Here is a 24,430-nt window from a genome sequence, read left to right as displayed (position 1 = left end):
GCTGAACATTATCCATGTCAGCAATCTATCGGCGGCTACCGATGGGGTCCTTCGCCCCAAGGAACTCTGGAGCCCCACAAGCCTTGAATTACCGAAATGAGGGAATCTACACTCCCAATTATCCTGCTGCGATCTCGGACCAGAAAGCCGCGAGTCACTCATCCAACAGCTCCATAACCCCAGTGTGATATGCGTCCCGACGCTCCTGTATAATCTCCATGATCCCCTCCTTGATCATACCAAAGATCACAAGAGTCTGCTCCAAAATACCGCGGATGATCTCCGACGAGATGAACTCTCGCATCTGTTCATCAATCGGCTCAGCATCAACACCTGGGCCTGAATCAGATGTCGAACCTTCTCCATGAGTGCTCATCACCATTCTTAAAAGCAACCAAACAATAATCAGAACATACTCAAATATCCTCACCCCACAGGCTTCCTAGATTCTCCATGACTCCCCTAGATTCGAGTATAGATCCTATGCTTTCAGTAGTATGGGCCCAATACTACCTTCCACACCTATCCATACTTTCCTCAAGAGTTTTCCCAAATCCTCTAAGTCACATTCTCAAATCGGTACTCCAAGTAGTTTCTAAACAATGCAACCAACCCACTAAAACACTTCCTAGGCTCTCCCAGGTTCCTGACCTCACCCTGCCATCAACTACAGAAGAACTCCCACTAATGTCAGCTCACCACTTCATGAATACAATCACATGCAACAAAACTTAGACAATCCTTCGAGTAAAAGACTCAATCCCTACAATGGCTAGACTCATAAAAGAGCTGCGTAATAGAGCCAAATCCGTCACTCTGAGATTATTTAACCTTTGCATCATGTGACTTAACATATTCACTCAATAGTTAACTCACATCACTAAGGGTTCCACAAAGAACAAATCAAGCATCACTCATGCATCGAAAAACTAACTAGCGCATCACCTAATTAGGTCATTCTATCCCAATCATCTGAAATTCATACTAGCATGCAATTCTAAAAGCTCAAACAACAGGCAATATAAAGGCATCTCTCCTAATCATGAAATCCTGAGCATATCCTTAGCCATATTCTAGCATGCAATTCTCATCATAACAAACATGTATGGGTATTCTGGGAATCACTTACTTGAGCTCGGCTGATTGCAGGCATCACCCCCCTTTTTCTTTATAAAAATATTTTTGAGAAGTTGTTTTTCTTTCAAAAGATTATCAATTCCTCAGTTTAAGTTCAATCACACCTGAGAGTGTACCCGAATCCCTCAAACCAAGCTCTGATACCAATTTGTAACGTCCCAAAAATTATAAGGTAAAAATTTCATTTTTATTCAACTAGAAACACCAATTGTCTTTTTTCCAATAATTTGAAAGAATATCATAATAAAAACAGTTATCAGTGCAGAAATATGGGTGGATGTGCTGCGATCAAGCTGGACCGTTCCCTTACGAACCAGAAGTACCTGAAACCATAACCATAAAAACTGTAAGCGCAAAGCTTAGTGAGTTCGCAAAAATACCACATACCATACATATCAAACATACATCGGGCCTTGTCTGACATTAATCAGGCCCCGCCTGGCATCGGGCCTCGCTCGGTATTCATCGGGCCCATCTCGACATTGGGTCCCACTCGATACAGATCAGTCAGTAACATGATATGGGCCCTCCAACACACTCATCAGGCCCCGCCTGGAATCGGTCCTCGCCCGGACAACTAGCATACAAATAACAATAATCCATGGGCCAATATTGGTGCCTTCGACCCGCCAAACACTGGGAGGAGACTCACCTCAATCCAAGATAACCGAACACACGCATTGCTGCTACCGTAATCCTTACAATAAACACAACCAAAATATCCCTAATCAATAATTAAGGTCATTTCCCAAAATCCAAGGTCCAAACCATATCCTATCTTTCCAATGGGTAAAAGACCATTTTACCCTTCCTATATCTGATCCAATAACCCATGGCCCAAACTCCAAAAAGACCCAAGGCCCAAAAGAAGATCGTTGGCGTACGCCCCTCGTACGGCCCACTGAAGCACAAGGTATAACTCGCTAAAGCTCAAGGACAGGGATTTCATGCATTACGTTGAGCGTACACATACGTACGACCAACGTTCCCACTAGGTGATCAAAACTTTCATCAAGCACTTAATGCTTAAGACCAAAACGTCCATACTCAGATCTACCCTCTAAATAAGGTCTTAAACCATAAACTTGTCAACCTTACTCCTCTACATGTCTTAATGGGACCCAAAACCCGTTTTTATCCATCTAAATCCATAATATGAACACCAATTTAAGCATGATTCATCAAAACCCATCAAGATTACATTTTTATGCAACAACAACCTTAGAAATACTAAGATCTAACATTATAAGGTCCTGGAGTAGCTCATACTCAAATGGATGACTCAAGGGACCATAATAAACCCAAAACAAGCCCTATAGTAGATCTAACACATAGAGTCATCAAGTTAGAAACTTTATACCTCCTGGAAGTTGATGAAGATGATTAGAGCTTGGATCCACAAGCTCCAAGCCAAGCAATGCTTCTGAAAATATCTCTTCTTCTCCAAAGTCCACCAAGAGAACACTCCAAGGCTTGAAATTTGCACAAGAGAGACTAGGGTTTCGAACTTAGGCTAAAATGGGATGGAGGCTGAAGATAAGAGGGTTTGAGAATGAGTTAAGGCCATTAAATAGGGTCTAAGATCCTAAATTAGGGTTTGGGACTGAGTTGCTAATGCCCAACATACATCTGGTACGCCCAGCGTTCGCAAAGGAGCCTTCGTGATCACTCCAGCCATGTACGCCCATCGTACACAACATGCTCCTTACCGACCAATCTTCTGATGGCCATAACTTTTGTGTCCTAACTCCGTTTTCGATGATCTTTATATCCACGGAAAGGTAATGAGGAGCTTTATAACCCTATCTAATTATTTTTTACTTAAAACACCTCGAACTAAAATCCATAATCTATAAAAGTCTCGAACCATTACTTTTATCATTATATGCTCGAGCTTCAAAGCGCAAACCAAACTCTTGGATCAGATAATCTACATTACCCACATCCAATTAGGTCTAAATCTCTCTTTCCCAAAGCCCGAAGCCTTATGATACTTGATCTTCGGGTCATGACCGGAAATTATGAAACGACTCGAAACAGGGTGTTACAAATCCACATCATTCAAAAGTATCCATTCATGACTATGAACTTCCTTTACTCATCAAATGCTTCAACTACAATGGAATTCATTGCTCTCAACACAATTTCCCCCAAAACCAACTCCAATCCAATTTTATACTTGATTCTACCATCATGGATGTATTTGAGTATTCCAATTAGATTGTTGCTATTAAACATCATATAGGTTATAGAATCCAATTCCATTTCATCATCAATTGCAATATCCCCAATTTAGATTTCTGGGTTTCATGAGGGTTTTCACCTAAATCCTCAAATCCACCAATGGAATGATTGGTTTGAGGTTGGGATCATCAAAACTTCCTAAGGGAGGTTAGAAACTAAAACCATAATCAGAAAATGAGATGGAAAACAAATATAACTCCAAACCATAAATGAACTCAAATTTTACACTAACGGAGGAAGAAAATATACCTTGAACCACTTGATTTCTTCACAACTTGCGCCAAATGAACCAAAAAGGTTTGAGATCGACCCTTAGGGTTTCTATTGAGCTTGAATCGCCATCTAACCTCCTCTTCTTCTCCTATCGTTCTCATTTGATTGAAACGAAGCAGATGCATTTCTTATTTTCGGATTTGTCATATTTGGTCGTTCAAGTTTCCTTGTTTTGGCTAAAACCCACAAAACTTCAACATATATGCTTTTTAGTTAAGTTTTGATATAATAAGTCATTCTTCATCCATTTTATAACTTTTGTAGTCCCTTCCATTAATTGATTCAACCCTTTGGTCAACCCACTTTGTCAACTTGACACTTTTGACCTTTTAACTTTTGAAATGTTATTATTTTTTCACTTAATTCTAACTTTCTAAACTTCATATCAAATAATGACATGATTATTCCTGATGATTTAACTATATAAATCATATTTCATTTATTTACTTTATTTATTTAAGAACCTAATTTTAAATTTTACGATTTTATATAAAATAACTAATGTTTAGCACTAAATAATATAATCAATTCAACAATAGTTTAATGGAATTGTTGTGATAACGAAGGATCTATGTTTTCAACCATAAGTATTTCTTCGGTAACCAGTAATCCAGTAAAGGCTATTGCAGCATGAGGTAGCATTAGAGTCGGGATCTAAAGGAAACTCAATTTCAGTTGATGGGAGTTGTCTTTACCCCACTTAATTGTTCTTTTCACCTTACTTTACAATACCACTTGGTTATTAAAATATGTCAATTTGATGAATGAAAATATTAAATTTTTTATATGGATAAATAAACATAAGAATTGTTATTTTGCTACAAAGTAACAAGCGTAATAGGTAAAAATAATTAACTTTTGAAAATGATTTTGTATTAGCATGCCTCCTGAATATCTTTTTCTTAAATGTTATTTGTTAGTTCTAATTTTGCATATCAATAACCACATCTTCATATGAATGCACAGTTTATAAAAAGACAATTAACAATTAAATTAACTTTTTCAAAAACAAATTATCATATGAATAATACTTCATATAATACTTGAACGATTTTATTATTTCATTCTAATTTTATACCATCCATCAATTGCATATATCTACATAAAAAGAATTAATAAAAAATCAATTAATAATTAAAAAAATTAGTGCCAGTTACCTTAGACCAAGGTACAAGACAAATGAGAGATCTTGAGAGTTGATCCCTTTGCCCATTCAATTTAACTAGTCGATACGATATTATAAGAAAGAGAAAAAGAAATACATAAACAAAGATGAAATTCAATAATTAGTAAAAGCGGAGGGTTGCAGCTAGCCACCTGGCCGGAGTCTAGTGTGGCGGGTGAGCCAAAGGGAAAGAATAGGGTGGAAGTTGAGCCGCCGAGGAGAGAGTCCTCCTCCTTGGAGGAGACACAATTCACTTTATATGAGACAATTAGGTAAGGCTGACAAGGAAACGACAGACAAGACTGTCAGGAGAGTGTCAGACAAGGCTGACACGCCAGAGCTGTCTAAACCATGTTAATGGACCTGATATCATCACCATCCTACACCCAAACATCCTATTTTTGACCAAATTCCATTCGACCTAAAAGTGACAAAATATTCTCAACTAAGGGTGTGTATTGTGTAAAGCCTTTTCTAAATCTACATTTTAAGATAAACGCGGTCTTTTTGTTTCCTATAATCCAATTTGTGACTTCATTTACGTTTCTTTCACGCAAAGAGCACAAACATAATTAAATGTGAGTTAAGAGGATAATTAAGAGCTTTATAGATATTAATAGGTATTAACTATTAAACTGTTGTAAATGGTGAAAGAGATGTGTGTCACATCAGCACGTGGTGTTGAGATTCCGCCAGTTAGTTTTCCCATTAAACTACCGCGGATTTTCCCAGTGAAACCGTTGGGAACTCTTTTCTCTCTCACGCACACACCCACTTAGCTGTTGCTAGCTGTCATAATCCTTTCATCCATGTGACTCACCTCTTTCTTCCTTCTTCCTTCTTCCCTCCAACAATACAATATTACAATCCCCTATTTACATTCACCACCAAATCTCACTCGACCCATCATTACTTGTTGATATATTCCTACATATAGATCGTTTTTCAAGGTTTTTTTTTGAGCTTTTAGGTTTGGAATATGTTGATTTGAAGTGTTTTTGAAGGTGGAATTTGATTTTGCATGGCGCAATTGCCGCCAAAAGCGCCAACAATGGCGCAGAAGTGGCCGTCATTTTCCTATCAGACGATGCCGCCGATGATGACGATGTCAGCCTCGCAACCGCCGAGCTGGATGGACGATTTCCTTGATTTTTCTTCAGCTAGGAGGAACGCTCACCGGAGATCCGCCAGCGATCCGATTGCATTCGTTGAAACTCCGTTTATTAACGAATGTCGTAACTCTAATAGCAATGATCCCTCGATGATACCTTGCTCAAATAATAACGGATTTGAGCGTTTAGATGATGAGCAGCTTAGCTCCATGTTTTCCGACGACGTCGCCGCGAATCTTCACTCAACGAGGTCATCCTCTTCGCCATCGGAACAAAATAGCGACAATGACGAACCTAGACCATCGCCGCCTCAGGAACAACCGCCGTCGCAACTGAAGAGTGAGCCGGGTGAGATGGAAGACGGTGGCGGATACGAACACGACACAGATTCCGGTAAGCCTCCGTTTACTTTCTCCAGCGACGGCGGCACCATCGTTGATCCAAAAAGGGTTAAAAGGTACAATTTACATTCCATAAAGTACAACTCCTCAGTCGTACCTTAGCATAAATATCTCAATTCTACTCATATACATCTTGCTTGAACAACAAGCTAATCGAGTTGCATTTAATAAACATCAGATAATCATAATCAATCATTCCGTATGATTAACGATCTCATGATGCTAATTACGTTATTAATAACAATTAACCATCAGGATATTAGCAAATCGTCAATCTGCCCAGAGATCAAGAGTCAGGAAGTTGCATTACATTTCTGAACTCGAACGCAGTGTAACAACTCTACAGGTAATCATCTTAAGTTCTTAACCACAATCTGGATCATTTATTGCATGAATCATTGCAATTTGCAAATTAAATCTTACAGAACATTTTCCTATATTTTCATATATGAAGACGGAAGTATCAACATTGTCACCACGTGTCGCATTTCTAGATCATCAAAGGTTGATTCTAAACGTTGATAACAGCTCGCTTAAACAACGAATTGCTGCTTTGGCTCAAGACAGGATCTTCAAAGATGGTAATTTTTCAAATTAGTTAACGAAAATCAATGATTTATTGATTACAATCTTAAGAAAACTTCACAAAAGTTACACCAAAATCTTAATTTTGGTACTTAATTATTAATTGCAGCTCATCAAGAAGCATTAAAGAAGGAGATAGAAAGATTGAGAAGAGTTTATCATGAACAAAACATGAACAATAACAAGACGGAGAACATCACCACCGGGTCACCGGCATCAATGGTGTCTCCGCCACCGCCACCGGCGGCGGCATCGGTGAGTGGTACGGATGAGAGGTGAGTGACCTCGGATCTGGTAATTAGAAAGGAATGAAATGAATAATGGGAGTGTGTGTGGGGGTGCTGCTAAAATGCGCCCATGCAGGCACGTGACCTGTTTGAAGTCTTTTTTTGGTGGTGGGGGTGTGTGGTCCCATGATTGGCATGTGACTATTTTAATATAACATGGCTTCTTTTAGTTCTTTATGCTTTGGTTTCAAAAGAAGAAAGGGTAATTATGTCACTTCCTTGTCTTTTTGCCATTTTTTAATTGGGTTTCAAATTTATTTATTTAGATTCTTTTTCTTAAAGAATAGGGATTGTGGGGGTATTAGTCTATTGGATGTCTTGATGTAGGGCATCTCACCTTTTCTTTTTATTTACATTTTTTTTAATTTTTTAATATTTCATTATGGTTTTGCTATTTAGCCTCAATGGGTATTGAGACTATTGAATTTTTTTTGTTATTTGTACCTAAAAGTGGTGTACAATTAGTTCAATTGTAATATTTGTGAAGGGGTGTACAATTAGTTTAATTGTAAAATTTGGGAAGTGTTGTGTAATGAAATATGTTTTTTAATCATGTAATGAGTTTTTATTTAGTATTTATTTGTTTTTGATGGTTAAAGTTTTAAATAATTTTAAATTGGTTACGAACCATGATAACGCTGACCATTTATAATATTAAATTGTGAATATTTGTCATATATTTTTTTTACCGTATTTATTTCTTTTACCGTATTAACAGTTTAATTCTTGAACCATGTTCAAATATTTATGATTTATTATTATGAATATTCGGTTCTCGCAATTTCTAATATTTTTATGGTTCTTATTTAGATCATTCATTTTGTTTGATATTTAATATTACAGTTGTTCGTATATATAAGTCAAAAATTTTGTGGTTTTATTTGTATATATGAACCTAAATTACTTGTATAATTGTTTAAGCCCGATGTGAGAAAGTACGGATGTGTTTAGAGGTGCATAAACCCGATATAATATCCAAATTGGATTTAAAAAACGGTTTTAGAATATCCGAATCAGATACATAAGATCCGAAGAATATGACCCATATTTAAAAAATGTCACTGAATTTTTATCCAGTTTGAGTATATCCAGATTTTTATCCGATTAAAATTTATTTTCGGAATTGACCGTTATGACCGGGTTTCAGAAAATAGTTATATGCCTTGTAATATAGCTGTCTAGAACCCCATAATTACCGTTGTGTCCCTCTAATGTTCCTATAAGTATATATTGGTGATTACTAATCTAGCCAAATTATGAAAGTAATTAACCATTTTTAACGAAAAATTAGGAATTATTCCAAATTAGTCCACGAAACCGTAGATTCTTAGAATCATCTACTGTTTCGCTAATTCGTCTACTGTTTCGTGTTTAGTATAAATTTTTTTTTTTAAGATATAAAACCGTAGGTTTTTTTAAAACCTACGGTTTTCTCTCTATAAAATATAGTTTTGGGTTAAATCTACGGTTTTTTTAGTGAAAACTACGGTTTTGGGTTAAAAAGCTACGGTTTTATGCATTGTGGACTTGTACACTGTAGGTTTCGTAAGAAAACGGTTTTAACTTTTTTTTTCGGTTTTTTTCAAAACAAAAAGTTATCTCTATATACAAAAACTATTCCTAATCAACAATACGGTAAAATTTTGATTAAAAATAAACGTATCTCGTTGTTCTTCGTGTGCTCTATTGAGAGAAAATAATAGACAATGGAAAAAAAATGAGGAAAAAGTAACCTAAACTGAAAAATAAGACATTATATACTATGGGCCAATGAGCCACAAAACACTAGACGGACCATGAAAGAGTAGACCATTGCGACGAAAGAGTAGTTTTCGAAGGTTGACCGTAGTCAACCCTAACATATCTACTATTTCGTGGGCTAGTTTTGGCTAATGTGTTTTTTTTTGGCTAATTTTAGATAGGTAATTAGTATATTTGGTTAGATTAGTATTTTCCCCTGTATGGGTACATTTGGGTTTAATACCCCACTAAAACGCTTTTAGTATGTACGTTTTTCGCAGCTCGACTTCTTTCTTCAATTTCAAATGGTATGCAAATACCGATGTTGGAGCTTTAAGTTCTGTCTGTAATACGAGTGTAACCTCCAAAAATTATACAAATACCGATGTTGTGGAAGCTATACCAAATTCCCAAAACCATAAAATTTGGTGTACTTTAGATTATTGCAATATGAACGACAAAATAAAAAGAAATGCTTGTTGCAAGTAATGTGAGAAGTTTCAAATAAAATGATGTTTTGTTTATTAAGACAACGATGTCGTATGAGAAGCTGTTGTGAAGCTTTTTTATTTAAGAAGCATTCCATTCGACCACTTAGGGACTCATGGAAATTATCAAAGCAAAGCTCCAACTATGTTATAATTGTTAGAAATAATGTGCAAGAAATAAACAAATTACCAAACTACTAATTATGTGTGGGATTATGAGGTTATCAAAACAAAGCTCCAACTATGTTATCATTGTTAGAAAAATAATGTGCAAGAAATAAACAAATTACCAAATTAATAATTATAATAATTATGTATGGGATTATGAGGTTACACACAAAAAACCATAAAAGGTCAAGAATAAATTATATATATATATGTATATATATATATATATATATATATATATATATATATATATATATATATATATATATATGGAAAATAAAAAAAACCCTAAAAATCATCAAAATGCATAAAAAAAATACTTAGCAATTACAAAACTTTTTTTTTTAATTTTTTTATAAAAAAATCGCAGGTTTTTTAATAAATTCGCTGAAAAAAAATCAATTTTTTTTTAAAAAAAATCAGCGAATTTATTTAAAAACATGCGATTTTTTCATTAAAAAATTCAAAAAAAAGTTTTATGATCTCTAAGTATTTTTTTATGTATTTTTATGATTTTTAGGGTTTTTTTTTTAGGTTTTTGTTTTTCCATACAACCTAAACCTATATATATATATATATATATATATATATATATATATATATATATATATATATATATATATATATATAACCAATGAACCAAGGAACCAATCGTGAGCGTCGGAAATCATAACGATCAACGGCCAAAGAAATAGATGTACACTTTTACATTGGACGCACACACACCGGATTATACCAAAAAATTCACTCTTTACAAAAAAACCCACCACTTTTTTCGTTTAAAATTTTTTTAGGCAATGTTTTTTATCGGAAAAAAAACCGAATATACCGTTGTTCACGATTTTTCGTACTCTTTCCATAAAGATCCATGATGATATATAAAAAACGAACTTTTTTTTTCGAAAAAAACTCACTTCATTTTTTTTGATGAAAAAAGTTAAGGTCTATTTTTTTATAGAAAAAAAATTAATAAATATATCAAAATTCATATTTTTGTATTTTTAAACATAGATTCATATTAATGTTTAAAAAAAATCGATATTTCAGTTCAGATTCACATTGTAAACCTGTTCAGATTCATATTGTAAATCTGTTTAGATTCACATTGTAAACCTCCTCGGATTCGCAGTGTGCATAATAATAAGTCAGATTCACAGTGTGAATCTATACTGATCGAGGTTTTTTTTTTGTGAACCTTCTCAGATTCACAGTGTGCATGATAGTAATTCATATTCACAATGTGAATCTGAACTGTTCGAGATTTTTCATATTGTGAATGTTAAAAATTGAAATATTTACAGTTTAGATTCACAGTGTGAATCTACAGAGTTCAAGTTTTTTTTTTTTTAATCGGTGTTGATGTTTATTAATAGAGTACAAAAAATTAATATTTTTGGTATAATTAGTTTTTTTTATAAAAATAAACTTAAATATTGAAAAAACTAAGAAAATTAAGTGAGTTTTTTTCAGAAAAAAAGTTCGTTTTTTATATATCATCATGGATCTCTATGGAAAGATGACGAAAAATCGTGAACAACGGTATATTCGGTTTTTTTTTCGATAAAAAACTTGGCCTAAAAAAAAAATTAAATGAAAAAAAGGAAGTGGGTTTTGTTATAATCCGGTAAATGTGCGTCCATTATAAAAGTTTACAACCCTTCCTTTTGTCGTTGATCGCTTTAAATTCCGACGTTTTGGATTGGTTCCTTGATTAATAATGGATCTCTATTGAATTTTTCCACACACATATATATATATATATATATATATATATATATATATATATATATATATATATATATATATATATATATATACTAGAATAGTTTGAGGCTCGTGCTAAGCACGGCCCGTGAAGGGTATTTTTGGCATTTCTTGGAAAATCCATTAGATTACACTTGACAACCATACTCAAACAAACACATTGTCATGTTATTTCTTGAATTTTTTTCATAAGGCTAAACACAACAAATAATAATGAACTTTCATTCATTGTTTTTTAGATTTTGATCATATCGATAAAAAACGTAAGCACAATGCTATTATAGGTACACATATGTAAGTGCACTGGTATTATAGTTGGCTAAAGTATATTATGATAATAACCAAAAAAAAGTAGAGGTATAGTGTTTATAAAGGGATATATTTTCAATGTATAATGCATGCATAAGAAAAATAAAATGTAAATACATTGTTATAATCAACATATAACTGAAAGTCTATTGTTATTTCCTTATATGAATTTCTCTCATTATGGAAATCTATCAAGGCCTATTCAGATAGACCAATTTCAATCAATCTTGATGTCTTATTCATCGTTCTATATAAGGTCTGAGTGATGGCATCCTGCTAATTTTAGAATGCGTTAGTGTTAAAATGAACAATATGATTCATAATGGATATTTACACATATTCAGATAGTCTACTGAAATCTTGAACAACTATTTTAATGAAAATTAAAACCTCAAATCTTGAACAACTATTTTAATGAAAATTAAAACCTCAAATCTTTTTTTCATGGATCATGTTTGAATCATCTACACCAGCCCATTGGAGTAACAAAGATGGAAATCTAGTTTGTTAACATGAGCATCTTCTTCCGTCAAGAATCATAAGAAAAAAGATCAAGAAATTAATAAATTGGAAAATATGTTTTGTTCGATCTAGAATTATACAAGCTATAATACCAAGTTTATTCATCGCAACATTGGTATGCATTTTGTTCTAGAAAAGCAAATGCCAACCATCATTTTTGTTGCATTAAACAAATCTAATATGTAAAAAACATAAAGAAAAAATTTGGCATTAGAAAACTTATAAAACATCTTAAAGTATATAAGAGAAATAAATTTAAATAATAACAATATGGGAAAAAAGATACAAATTAAAAAATAATAATCTCTTCTTAATTAGTAAAAGAAAAACATATCTCAATCTTTTGTTTTACGGTTAATAACCAATTTCCCCTCATGTTTTTCTAAAGAGTCAATATATACTCACATGAATCATGAATTTATACTATCAAGATTGATAGCAGAAGGCCTAACAGAAAGTATTGTTAAATGCATTATGTTCATCTCTAGCCAATACTTATTGGCACAATTTGAAGAGGAAATGCCATAAAAACACGTATTAGCCCTGAAATCATAAAATAGTGCCATTAGATAAGAACATACCAATGTTTTAAATGCCAATAATGCCTTAATTGCAATAGTGGGCTTGACTTCTCTTTCAAGCCTTTCATCAGCCTACGTGCATCATATAATTATGCTTCAAGGCTACACTTCATAATGGTTTCATACAAAGAACATTTTAAACCCAATAAACAAAATGAATTAATTGATGTTTTAAACCCAATAAACAAAATTTGAAATTAACTCCTTTGCTCCGACAATTTTATTTAAAAAAAAAACTAATTAAGATTTTAAAGAAATAAAAATGAAACATGAAATGGACATAAAAAGGAGGAGCGGCGGTGCATACCTTTCTCAATTGTTACACAGTGGTGTAATGATGGTGTATTGGAGCGGTCAAAAAGCATCCAAACATCTTCACTTCCATCATCATCGATCGGTTGTTCTTTTATAAGAAGATATAAAGGGGAAGTAGCGGTGGAACAAAGAAGCAAAAGAGAATCAAATATATTATGAATAGATAAAGATAAGTACTTTCGAAACCATGTGAATCTCAAATTAGACCCACGTGCTTAATTTCCCCTAATTACACTTTGTGCCTTCTTCTGTGATAGGTTTAGATTAGATGAAGAAACAGAGCATCATAAGGGAACAAGAAAATAGACAAGGGAAAATGGGAATTAAGGAGAATAATGATGAAGTCCATAAAACCCTCAACGGAAACCTCTCAACTCAAATCGAATTTGCAAGATTGGAGAAAAAGGGACAACTTCGAAGAGATTTTAATCTTTTAATAATCAAGGAAGCGATGAACCTGAAGTATTGTTTCTTTTTGATCGACAAAAAGCATTGGCAAAACTTGTAAGCAGGATTGTGTGTGTAAAAGCAAAGGTTAATAGGGATGAGGGCATAAAGCCGGTCGATTATAAAAATTTGCAAGTAAGGGTATGAAAGAAGATAATTGTTCACGCAAACGATGATAAACCGGTGTGCCGATAAAACAAACGAAAATGAACCTACATCGCTGATTAATCCATACAACACGGTGGAAAAGGAACCGGTCTGAATGGACGTTAGTATCCATGGCGTCGCTTGGAGAGGTAGGTAACGTGTCAATCTTGGAACAATGTAAATGGGATTTTAGAGACATGAGAATAAAAGAGTTTATATATATATATATATATATATATATATATATATATATATATATATATATATATATATATATATATATATACTTGATGAATTTTAATATTTATCAAATAAAATAAATAAACAAAATAAAAAATTATTCATTTATTTAGAGTAATATTCATAAATAGTCTATATGGTTTTCATAATTATCAAGTTTAGTCTCTAACTTTTTTTTCCGGTTTCATGGAAGGTCCCTGAGGTTCCAATTTCTATCGTGGTTGGTTCCTTACGCATATAAAAAAGACTTTTACATCATTTTAATTTATTTTCGCTTTTTCTTTTTGGTTAATTAGAATTTAAATTAATCCTTATATTATTATTATTATATCATAATTTAGAAAAGCCTACATCATCACCTTCTTTCCTCTTTCTTCTTCCACCAGCGACTACCAACACCATTTTCCAATTGATAGGATTTAGGTATAACAAATAAATTTAAAAACCCTTATGTTCACATTTAACCTAAAGGATTTATGTTTTTACTATTGAACCTATAACTAAGAACATCAAATAATAAACCCTAGAAATCCTGGGTAATTTTCAAAAATACCAAAGAAGGGTTTAGGGTTACATACCTTATTGTTATTATAGTAAATAACAAGAATCCTTCGCTTATAGATCTTCTGGAATCTAGCACCACAAATGTCGTGCCGATAATGGTTCATACCAAAGCTAGCTATAATGAAAATTGAAGAGAGAGGAAGAGTAGAAGAATTTTGGCCCTTGCTTAATGATAAAGTGGTGGCCAAAATTGAGGTATACAGGGTCCTATTTATAGTGCAACTAGGAAACCTTAGATAACCCTAAAACAAATATAATAATATTATTTTGACTTGGTAATTATCCAGCTTCTTAATTATCCTCCAAGGATAATTACTGAACCCTAAAACCTTTCCTAAACCTTTCCAAGGCTTATAGGAAGGTTCTAGAATGCTTCTTGTTCAACTATTGAACAATTACACTTCAACCCTGGTACTTTTAATTAATCCAATTAATCCCAAAATTAATTCTAGTTAATTCCTGATTAATTCTTAATTAAATGTTACTATTTCTAATTAATATATTATTTTCATAATATATTAATAAACTATTTATCTTGATTCATTAATCATATAATAAATCAATCTCTCTTTGATAGTCATCCTGTCAAATTGTTAGGTTTGAGGGCAACCCAAAATGACTGTGCTACTATCAATTCAAGTATATACCAATTATAGTTATGGACTTAGACACCTAATCCAACAGTCTCCCATTTGGATAAGTCTGTAACTATAACAGCCGATATAACTTATGAATCGATCAACAAATTGTAACTTCCAAAAGCTGTTGCCGAACTCTGGCCTAGTCAATTATGCGTCCTAAGATAAGTGATCATATAATCATCCGTTATGCAAGATATCATTTGGACATGAGACATGGAATAGAATCAATCCCATTGTCCAATACTTTGTATCCCGATGTCCAATTTGTGATGATATAGGACTTCTAATCGAACACATCAATTTAGTTCTGGTTGGGCCCAGTACTATAAGTCAACATCAAATCACCGAGTGTAAAATTTGAATAATCATATTATTTAATCACTAATTACTTCCAAAAGTAAGATCGATTGTAGATTTTGAATAATAATATCATTCGGGAAGTAAAACATGCAAAACGAAACATAAGAATAAACAATTGACAAAAGGCAGTAAACAAACTCATAAATAATTCCTCATTATTTAATCACCAAAAATCAATTACATTTATTTTGTTACAAGTTTCAAACTAACTATCTAACTACTAAAACTAATATTATCTCTTAGACCAATGCTCCTAACATGCTGACTGTGCTTGACCCTACTCAGAGCCTTCGTCAAAGGATCTGTAGGATTATCTTCTGATGATACAAAGACCTTCTTCTACTCTTTGTTTGATCTATTGGTACTTTCTATCGATATGTCCAGACTTTCCATGATCTCTTGGTTCCTTAGTTAAAGCAACCGCTCCTTCATTATCGCAGAAAAGTTCCATTGGCTCCTGAATGGTCGGGACAACTCTGAGGTCACCGATGAAGTTCTTCAACAACACCGCTTCCTTTGATGCTTCGCTTGCAGCTATTTACTCTGATTCGCAGATTGAATCAGCCACCGTGTCCTATTTGGAACTCTTTCAAGTTACTGCTCCACCGTTTAGAATGAACACCCCGCCCGGCTGAGAACGGAAGTTATCTCTATCTGTCTAAAAACCAGCATCACTGTACCCACTCACTCTTAATGTATCACTGCTACCAAGGATTAGAATCATGTCCTTCGTCCTCTGCAAATACTTGGGAATGTTCTTAACCGCTGTCCAATGAGCTTTACCGGGATTTCCCTGAGAGCGACTGACCTTGCTCAAGGCAAAGGGTACATCAGGGCGAGTACATGTCATAATGTACATGATCGACCCTACAACCGAAGTATAAGGTACCCGACTCATATTAGCTATCTCATCATCTGTACTAAGGCTTTGAGTCTCACTCAATTTGGTATTGCTCTGGATAGGTAGCTCCCATTTTTTGGAATTTTCCATACTAAACCTCTTTAGTGCTTTATCCAAGTATGTACTTTGACTAAGTCCAAATACTCTCTTTTTTTTTATCTCTCAAGATTCTTATCCCGATAATATAAGTTGCTTCTCCAAGGTCTTTCATGGAAAACACTTTCCAAGCGAAGACTTAACTTCTTGTAAAGTCAGAATGCTGTTTCCCATGAGTAGTATGTCATCGACATACAACACCAAAAAAGTCACTATACTCTCACTAGCCTTGATATACACACAATACTCATCTTCACTCCTAGAGAAACCAAACTCTTTGAGTTTATCATGGAAGCAAAGATTCCAGCTGCGAGATGCTTGTTTCAATCCATAGATGGATTTCTCAAGCTTGCACACTTTATTTGGAAACTTTGCATCTACAAAAACCTCTGGCTGACTCATGTATCTTCAGCCAATTTCCCGTTAAAGAAAGCGTTTTTGACATCCATCTGCCAAATTTCATAGTCATGAAGGCAGTTATGGCGAGTATTATCCTAATAGATTTTATCTTGGCTACTGATGAGAAGGTCCCATCATAGTCAACCCCCGGGGTTTGAGTGAAGCCACTTGCAACCAGTCGACCCTTGAAAGTGTGCACCTTTCCATCCATGTCAGTCTTCTTGAAGATCCATTTGCACCCAACTATGTTTCGACCTGGTACATTATCAACCAAATTCCAAAATTGGTTGACATACATGGACTTGATCTCGCTGTACATTTGTAACGCCCGTGTTTCTGGGCTAGGCATTAATGTCGTTGTAATAGTCTAGGTTAACCTTTGTAACTTATTTTGAAATAATAAGAATGTATTATTTGAGTATTATGTGTTTTATGCTTAATTGTGTGGCTTAAATGAATTAAGAATAAAAATAAGCGTAAAAATAAAATGTTAGATAAAACCGATATCGATACATGAAGACGTAGTGGTTGTGGCAAGGTTTCCAAAAATATAAAGAATGCCAAAATCCGAGTTATAACAAAGAAGTTATGACATGTCGAAGTTTCGCGACAGAACCGGCGCGACACTGCGTGACGTAAATAGTGAATTTATGATAAAGCGATATTTAGCCTTAGTGATCTAAACGAAAGTCGTAGAGTTCGTTAAACCGAGAGCGTGCATAAAAAGAACGCCCAAATCTGACTTCGTGTGAGGAAGTTATGATTTTTCTAAGTTCCAGCTTAGCAGTATGCAGCCCGAAACTCAAATTTGAGATCGACTGATTTTTGGTCGAAACAATCTAAACGAGAATCGAAGATCTCGTTTATTGTAGTGCAACGGTAAAAAGAAAGACAAAAACGGACATCGGATGAAGAAGTTATGATTTTATAACGGAGTTTTCCTGTCCCGGCCTACTAAAAATAATATAATAAAAATAAATCAAAATTAGCCGACGGAGTCTAAATGAAAGTTGTAGAGCTTAGTCTCACCTACGCGTGGATATAAAGAACATCGAAAATGAAGCTCGTATGAGGAAGATATGATTTTCTGAAGTTTTTAAATAATTAAAATATATAAATTTTATTATTTATTCGGATAATATCCGAAGAGCTGACTCGTCCCATCTGATCCGAAGGGTACGCCCCGTGTAACCTTTGAGTACGCCCAGCGTACTTCGGCCTTGTGTGGTCCGAGAGAGAGCCGCGTAGCACCACCCGAAGCTCGCCACGTAGCAGTCTTATCCGAACTACGCCCACCGTAAGGCTTGGTACGCCCAGCGTACGCATGAAAGAGGCATTACGCCCCGCGTACTTGCGAGTTACGCCCACCGTAACCCCGAAGTTCAGCCCTATAAATATGAGACGAGGCCTCCGGGTTTGTTGCCCAATATTTCCTCTCTCCCCCCTTATATTTCTTTTTTCTTGGCAATTTATACCCCCGAAGCCGCGGTATCAATCCCGAGACCCGAAGCAAGTCCCGAAGCCCCGAAGATCCCGAGAAGTAAAGTTTCTGATCCGAAACTCTTCCCGTAGAAGCCCGGTTTTCAAGAAAGCATCCCGGTTTTATCGGAAAAGATTATTTTAATAGACGAGGTGTTGTCCGATCATCTTCTGATCAAGTGAGTGTATATTCCTTTTCTTCTAACACATAGATACGAAGTATTCTCTACAAAATACGTGTTATGTGTTTGTATATTATTTGCTTATGTGAAATAATTATTGAATGACTGATTTGTACAGGTTTTTAAGCTGTATATAAATGTATATATTTTTATCTACTAATATGTTGGGTAGAACATGGGTAGACTGTTGTTGTGTGATGAAATAAAATGATGAGAGGTCTCGATGTGATTGTGATCTAGTCATTCAGCAGAATATGGATGACGACCACGAACTTTTCTAGACAGTTTTGTGGAATGATGGCAGGCTCATAACCTGTAGGTGTTGGTGAACTTGGGTGTTCATTTGTTGTATTCTATCCCCCTCATGGTGTCCTTAGGACATTCATTGCTGAGGAAACCCCTCTGCAGTAGTGTACGTCCCAATGAAAATCCTAGATTAGGTCCCTTGTAATAGTTGTTGTCATAGGGACGTAAAGTGAGGATAACGGGAATGGGTAATCGGGTTATTGTTGGTTGGTGAAATTAAATATAATTATTTATTGTGGGATGAAAACCCTATATGCTCACCAGGCTCCCAAGCCTGACCCACTCAATTTCTTTGTATTACAGGTAGTGGCGCGAGAGCATAAGTTGGAGAACTTATGAAGATGTTTTTGTTTTTAGACCAGTAGTTGTATAAAACTGTGTAAGGTCTATGTTTTATTGTTTATGCTTTTGTGTCTGTATCGGAACATGACATCCCGAGTTTTGATATATAATGAAAATACATTTCTTTAAGAAATGCTTGGATAAACTTTATTTTATCATGTTTTGTTTTGGGGACAAATTCCGCAACTCTTTTAAATCAATGGATTTACTCTGAAATTATTTTAAAAGCATAAATGAAACCGGTATTTTCTGGCCGTGATTTTGGGGATGTCACAGTTGGTATCAGAGCATTAGTTTGAGCGAACTAGGAATTTGTAGGATTTCTAGACTTAAACTTAGAATGCTAAGTGAAATGGTGAGGTGTGTGTCTGTCATATTTTAGACACGAGCACTAGTTTATTTTAGGAAAATTGTATAAAATGCTTTTATGTGTTAAATGTTATATGTTGCCATATATGATATTATTTGTTCGGATCTATGGTTTGTTGCCAACCGGATCTGGAAACCTTATGTGTTTAGGATTCTAAGCGTATAACGACGGTATTAGAACTAGCATGTAAACGTTTCGGAGTGATAAGGATGATTTAATTATCTATCGTGATTGAGGATCTAAATTCACCTTATTCGGTGTGTAGATCAAAAATGGTAAGAACCAGAAGTGGATTTGGAAACGTGAACGAAGACAGGAATCAACCACCTGTGGTTGAGCGAGTACCTGTTGTAGCAGCAGCACCTTAGCCATGAACAATGGCTGGTGTACAATTGATTATTCAAACAATGCTAGATCGTCAGATGGAAGAAACGAGACGTCTGCTTCGGCAGAATCGTGAAGAACTTTCAATGCCGATTGAATAGCCCGAGTTGAATGAAGGGCATTCGGAAGGAGGTAACTTCAGTGGGACTGTTGGTCAACCCAACCCACCGTTAGTTAGACAAAACCACTAGGAGGGAGGAAATGATGGACTTGGATGCAAGTACAAAGACTTTTTGACTTGCAAACCATCGACCTTCACTGGAAAGGAGGATCCGATCGGAGTTATGGATTGGATCTCGGAAATGGAGCTAGCCTTCATGACGTGTGGCTGCAGAGGCAAGTTGCAGACCAGTTTCGCAGTACGTCAGTTCAGGGGTGGAGTTGTTCGTTGGTGGAACACTCTGGGGAAGACCCTAAGCCCTAATGAGCCACTGCAACTGACTTGGGCAGAGTTCTTGGTGCAGTTTAAGCGCAAGTTCTGCTCGGCCCAAAATCTACTGGAGTTGGAGAACAAGTTTCTGACATTGACGAAAGGCAGCATGTCAGTTGATGATTATACAAACGCCTTCACCGACAAGATGGAGTTTGCTTTACGCATCGTTCTAGATGAGCTGAAAAAGGTAGACCGATACACAAAGGGACTCCCATGGGAGTACGCAGTGCCAGTACGTCAGGCAACTACTCTGGAGGCAGCTATTTGGGCTGCCAAGTCTGTTGAGGACATGATCAATGGAAGAACCGCCAGCAAAGTTGAATTTGGTGAAAAGAGAAAGTTTGAAGGAACTTCAGGTTCCAGCAAGAAAAACAAATTTTCGAAGTCTGATTCGAAAAAAGTTTGGAGGAGGAAAAGGAGGCGAGTCGAAATGGTGTGAGAAGTGCAAGAAAAAGCACTCTGGGAAATATAGCGAGGATGTGACCTGCTACAAGTGTGGAAAGACGGGGCATTATGCCAATGAGTGTCCGTCCAACAAAAGAGTGTGCTTTGGATGTAACGAAGAGGGACACATTTTGAAAGACTGTCCGAGACAGAAGGAGGCAGCAAAACCCAATATTCCCCCAAAGCCTAAAGCAAGAGCTTTCCAGATGACACTGGAAGCTGCGAAAGATGAAGCTGATGTCGCTTCAGGTACCTTTCTCGTAAACAATTTGCCTGCCCAAATTTTATTTGATTCTGGAGCCAACTACTCCTTTATATCGCATGAATTTGGTAGAAAACTAGCTTTTCCTGTTGATAGACTAGATAATGCTTTATTAGTCGAAGTTGCTAGTGGCAAGTTTGTACCTGTTAGCCATCGTATGAAAAACATCTTAATCGACCTGAATGAGAATAAGTTCCACGAGGAGTTATTGCCTATTGAACTAAATGGTTTTGACATCGTATTGGGAATGGATTGGCTTAGCGCCAATGACGCCGAGATATTGTGCAGAAAGAAGATAGTCAAAGTAAACCCACCAGGGAAAGAGTCATTTATGGTGTATGGGGACAAACGCAGAGTAAATTCTGGGATCATTTCTCTAATGAAAGCCAGAAGGTGTTTGGCCAAAGGATGTACATCATATTTGGCATTCGTGATCGATGCTAAGAAGGAGAAAAAAGAGATGCAGAGCATTCCTGTCGTGTGTGATTATCCGGAAGTATTTCCCGAAGATCTTCCCGGATTACCGCCTGATCGACAAGTAGAATTCCGTATCGACTTGTTACCCGGAACGACGCCGATAGCAAAAGCACCTTACCTATTAGCACCAACGGAGATGAAGGAGCTGATGATGCAACTTCAGGAGTTATTGGACAAAGGTTTCATAAGACCTAGTTCATCACCCTGGGGAGCTCCGGTGTTATTCGTGAAAAAGAAAGACGGGAGTATGAGAATGTGCATTGATTACAGAGAGCTGAATAAGGCAACGATAAAGAATAGATATCCATTGCCAAGGATTGATGACCTGTTCGATCAGCTGCAAGGCTCAAGTTATTTTTCAAAGATCGATCTTAGGTCAGGATATCATCAGCTGAAGGTGAGAGAGCAGGATATCGAGAAGACTGCATTCAGAACACGATATGGACACTACGAGTTTTTGGTTATGTCGTTTGGACTAACCAATGCTCCAGTAGCATTCATGGATTTAATGAACAGGGTTTGTAATCCGTTCCTTGATAAATCTATGATAGTGTTCATAGATGACATTCTGATTTACTCAAAAAGCCAAGAGGAGCATGGCCAACACTTGCGAGAAGTGTTAGAAGTCTTGAAGAAGGAGAAGCTGTATGTAAAGTTCTCCAAATGTGATTTTTGGATTCGAGAAGTCCAATTCTTGGGTCACGTGGTCAACCAAGAAGGAATAATGGTTGATCCAGCAAAGGTTGAAGCTGTGATGAAGTGGGAACAGCCGAAAAGTCCCACGGAGATCCGAAGCTTTCTGGGATTAGCCGGATATTACCGAAGGTTTATCCAATGCTTTTCTTCGATCGCTACTCCATTAACAACTTTGACTCACAAAGGAGCTACTTATGCCATGAGTGATAAGCACAAAGAAGCATTCGAGTTGCTAAAGAAGAAGCTATGTGAAGCACCGATTCTTTCTCTACCCGATGGAGTTGAAGACTTCGGTGTCTATAGCGATGCGTCTGGTGTTGGGTTGGGTTGTGTTTTGACCCAAAGAGAAAATGTGATAGCATATGCGTCTCGACAGCTGAAGGAGCATGAAAAGAACTACCTCACTCATGATTTGGAGGTGGCAGCGGTAGTTTTCGCTCTAAAGATATGGAGGCATTACCTCTATGGCACGAAGTGCAAACTTTTCACTGATCATAAGAGTCTCCAATATCTCTTTAGTCAGAAAGAATTGAATATGAGGCAGCGACGCTGGCTAGAACTACTTAAGGACTACGACTGTGATATACTTTACCATCCCGGTAAAGCAAATGTTGTCGTTGATGCTCTCAGTCGGAAAGTCAATCTTGAGAGAAAAAGGCCAAGAGCGTTGAGAATAGAAGATGTCTCGACCATTGTGGAAAGTATAAAGAAAGCTCAAGAGGAAGCTTCTGAAAAGAATGACCGGAAGGAGGAACGTTTGGGCAAAACGTTGGTGTTTGGTACAAACGGTCATGGACTGAAGGTATTCCAAGATCGTATTTGGGTACCTAAGACAGGAGGAATAAGAGATCTTCTGATGGAAGAAGCTCACAAAACCATGTACTCAATTCATCCCGGTAGCACTAAAATGTATAGGGACCTGAAACCCTATTACTGGTGGCCGACGATGAAGCTCGACATTGCGAAGTATGTGGCGGAGTGTGTGACATGTGCGAGGGTCAAGGCACAATATCAGAAACCATACGGGAGTTTAGAACCTTTACCTGTGCCTATGGGTAAATGGGAAGACATTGCTATGGATTTTGTCACTAAACTGCCCAGAACAAAGAATGGTCACGACATGATTTGGGTGGTCGTTGATCGCTTCACTAAGAGTGCGCATTTCATAGCAGCCAATGAGAAATGGTCTATGGATAAGCTTGCGAATTCTTACGTGAAGGAAATTGTGAGGCTTCACGGTGTTCCGTTAACGATTGTGTCAGATCGTGACAGCCGTTTCACCTCGCGATTTTGGAGAAGTCTACAAGAGGAATTGGGTACCAAGTTGTGTTTAAGTACAGCTTACCATCCACAAACTGATGGTCAGAGCGAAAGAACGATAAAAACGCTTGAAGATATGCTGAGAGCATGTACCCTGGAATTCCAAGGTAACTGGGATGAACATTTACCTTTGGTAGAATTCTCCTACAATAATAGTTTTCACTCGAGCATAAAGATGGCACCTTATCAAGCTTTGTACGGACAGAAGTGTCGTACGCCGTCTTGTTGGCTTGAGGCTGGGGAAAAGCAGTTTATGGGACCTGAGATAGTCCATCAAACTGCTGAAAAACTGAAAATAATCAGGGAGAGAATGCTAGCAGCTCAGGATCGTCAAAAGAGCTATGCTGACAAGAAAAGACGACCGATGACTTTTGAAGTTGGAGATTCGGTTTTGCTTAAAGTCTCGCCGTGGAAGGGACTTATAAGATTTCGTAAAAGGGGAAAATTAAGTCCAAGGTTTATTGGACCGTTTAAAGTTCTTCAGAGGATTGGGAACCAAGCTTACAAGCTCGAATTACCCGAAGAACTGAATGGAATTCATAACACTTTCCATGTGTGTTATTTGAGGAAGTTCACGAGAGAAGTTCCCGATATAATTCCAATTTCTGAGTTAAGAATTGATGAGAACAAAAGGTTAATTGAAGAACCAAAGGCAATCGTTGACCGAAAGACTAAGAAGTTGCGACACAAGATGGTCGAATTAGTGCTTGTCCGATGGAAACATGCGAATGGGCCAAATCTCACCTGGGAAACGGAGAGCGACATGATGAGTCGTTATCCACATTTGTTTGTTGATGTGTGATTCCGGGGAAAGAATCATTCTAAAGTGGAGAGAATTGTAACGCCCGT

The 24,430-nt window shown here is 36.3% G+C and overlaps 1 protein-coding gene and 1 long non-coding RNA gene across 2 annotated transcripts; one reads left to right on the top strand and one right to left on the bottom strand.

The window, feature by feature from the left end:
* Positions 1 to 5,554: 5,554 nt before the first annotated feature.
* On the top strand, positions 5,555 to 7,757 carry LOC145138457 (basic leucine zipper 34-like). The gene is made up of 4 exons (XM_079072539.1): positions 5,555 to 6,388; positions 6,588 to 6,678; positions 6,787 to 6,913; positions 7,027 to 7,757. Exons 1-4 carry the CDS (start codon positions 5,841 to 5,843, stop codon positions 7,194 to 7,196), a joined length of 936 nt encoding a protein of 311 aa, XP_078928665.1. The 5' UTR covers positions 5,555 to 5,840; the 3' UTR covers positions 7,197 to 7,757.
* Positions 7,758 to 11,845: 4,088 nt separating this feature from the next.
* On the bottom strand, positions 11,846 to 13,846 carry LOC145141150 (uncharacterized). The gene is made up of 3 exons (XR_013722466.1): positions 13,084 to 13,846; positions 12,777 to 12,848; positions 11,846 to 11,946 (listed from the first exon to the last, which is right to left on the bottom strand). It is a non-coding gene; the product is annotated as an uncharacterized LOC145141150 (long non-coding RNA).
* Between the last annotated feature and the right edge of the window lie 10,584 nt (positions 13,847 to 24,430).

Source organism: Lactuca virosa, chromosome 9 (assembly GCF_052849685.1).
Source record: "Lactuca virosa cultivar CGN04683 chromosome 9, Lactuca_virosa_CGN04683_v6, whole genome shotgun sequence".
Taxonomy (NCBI): Eukaryota; Viridiplantae; Streptophyta; class Magnoliopsida; order Asterales; family Asteraceae; genus Lactuca; species Lactuca virosa.
Note: the sequence above shows the minus strand (reverse complement) of the source record. Positions and strands in the feature narration are given on the sequence as shown.

Coding starts and splice junctions, on each gene's coding strand:
- LOC145138457 (XM_079072539.1), top strand. CDS start 5,841: ATGGCGCAATTGCCGCCAAAAGCGCCAACAATGGCGCAGAAGTGGCCG. Junction 6,679..6,786: donor GCAGTGTAACAACTCTACAG/GTAATCATCTTA, acceptor TCATATATGAAG/ACGGAAGTATCAACATTGTC. Junction 6,914..7,026: donor AGACAGGATCTTCAAAGATG/GTAATTTTTCAA, acceptor TATTAATTGCAG/CTCATCAAGAAGCATTAAAG.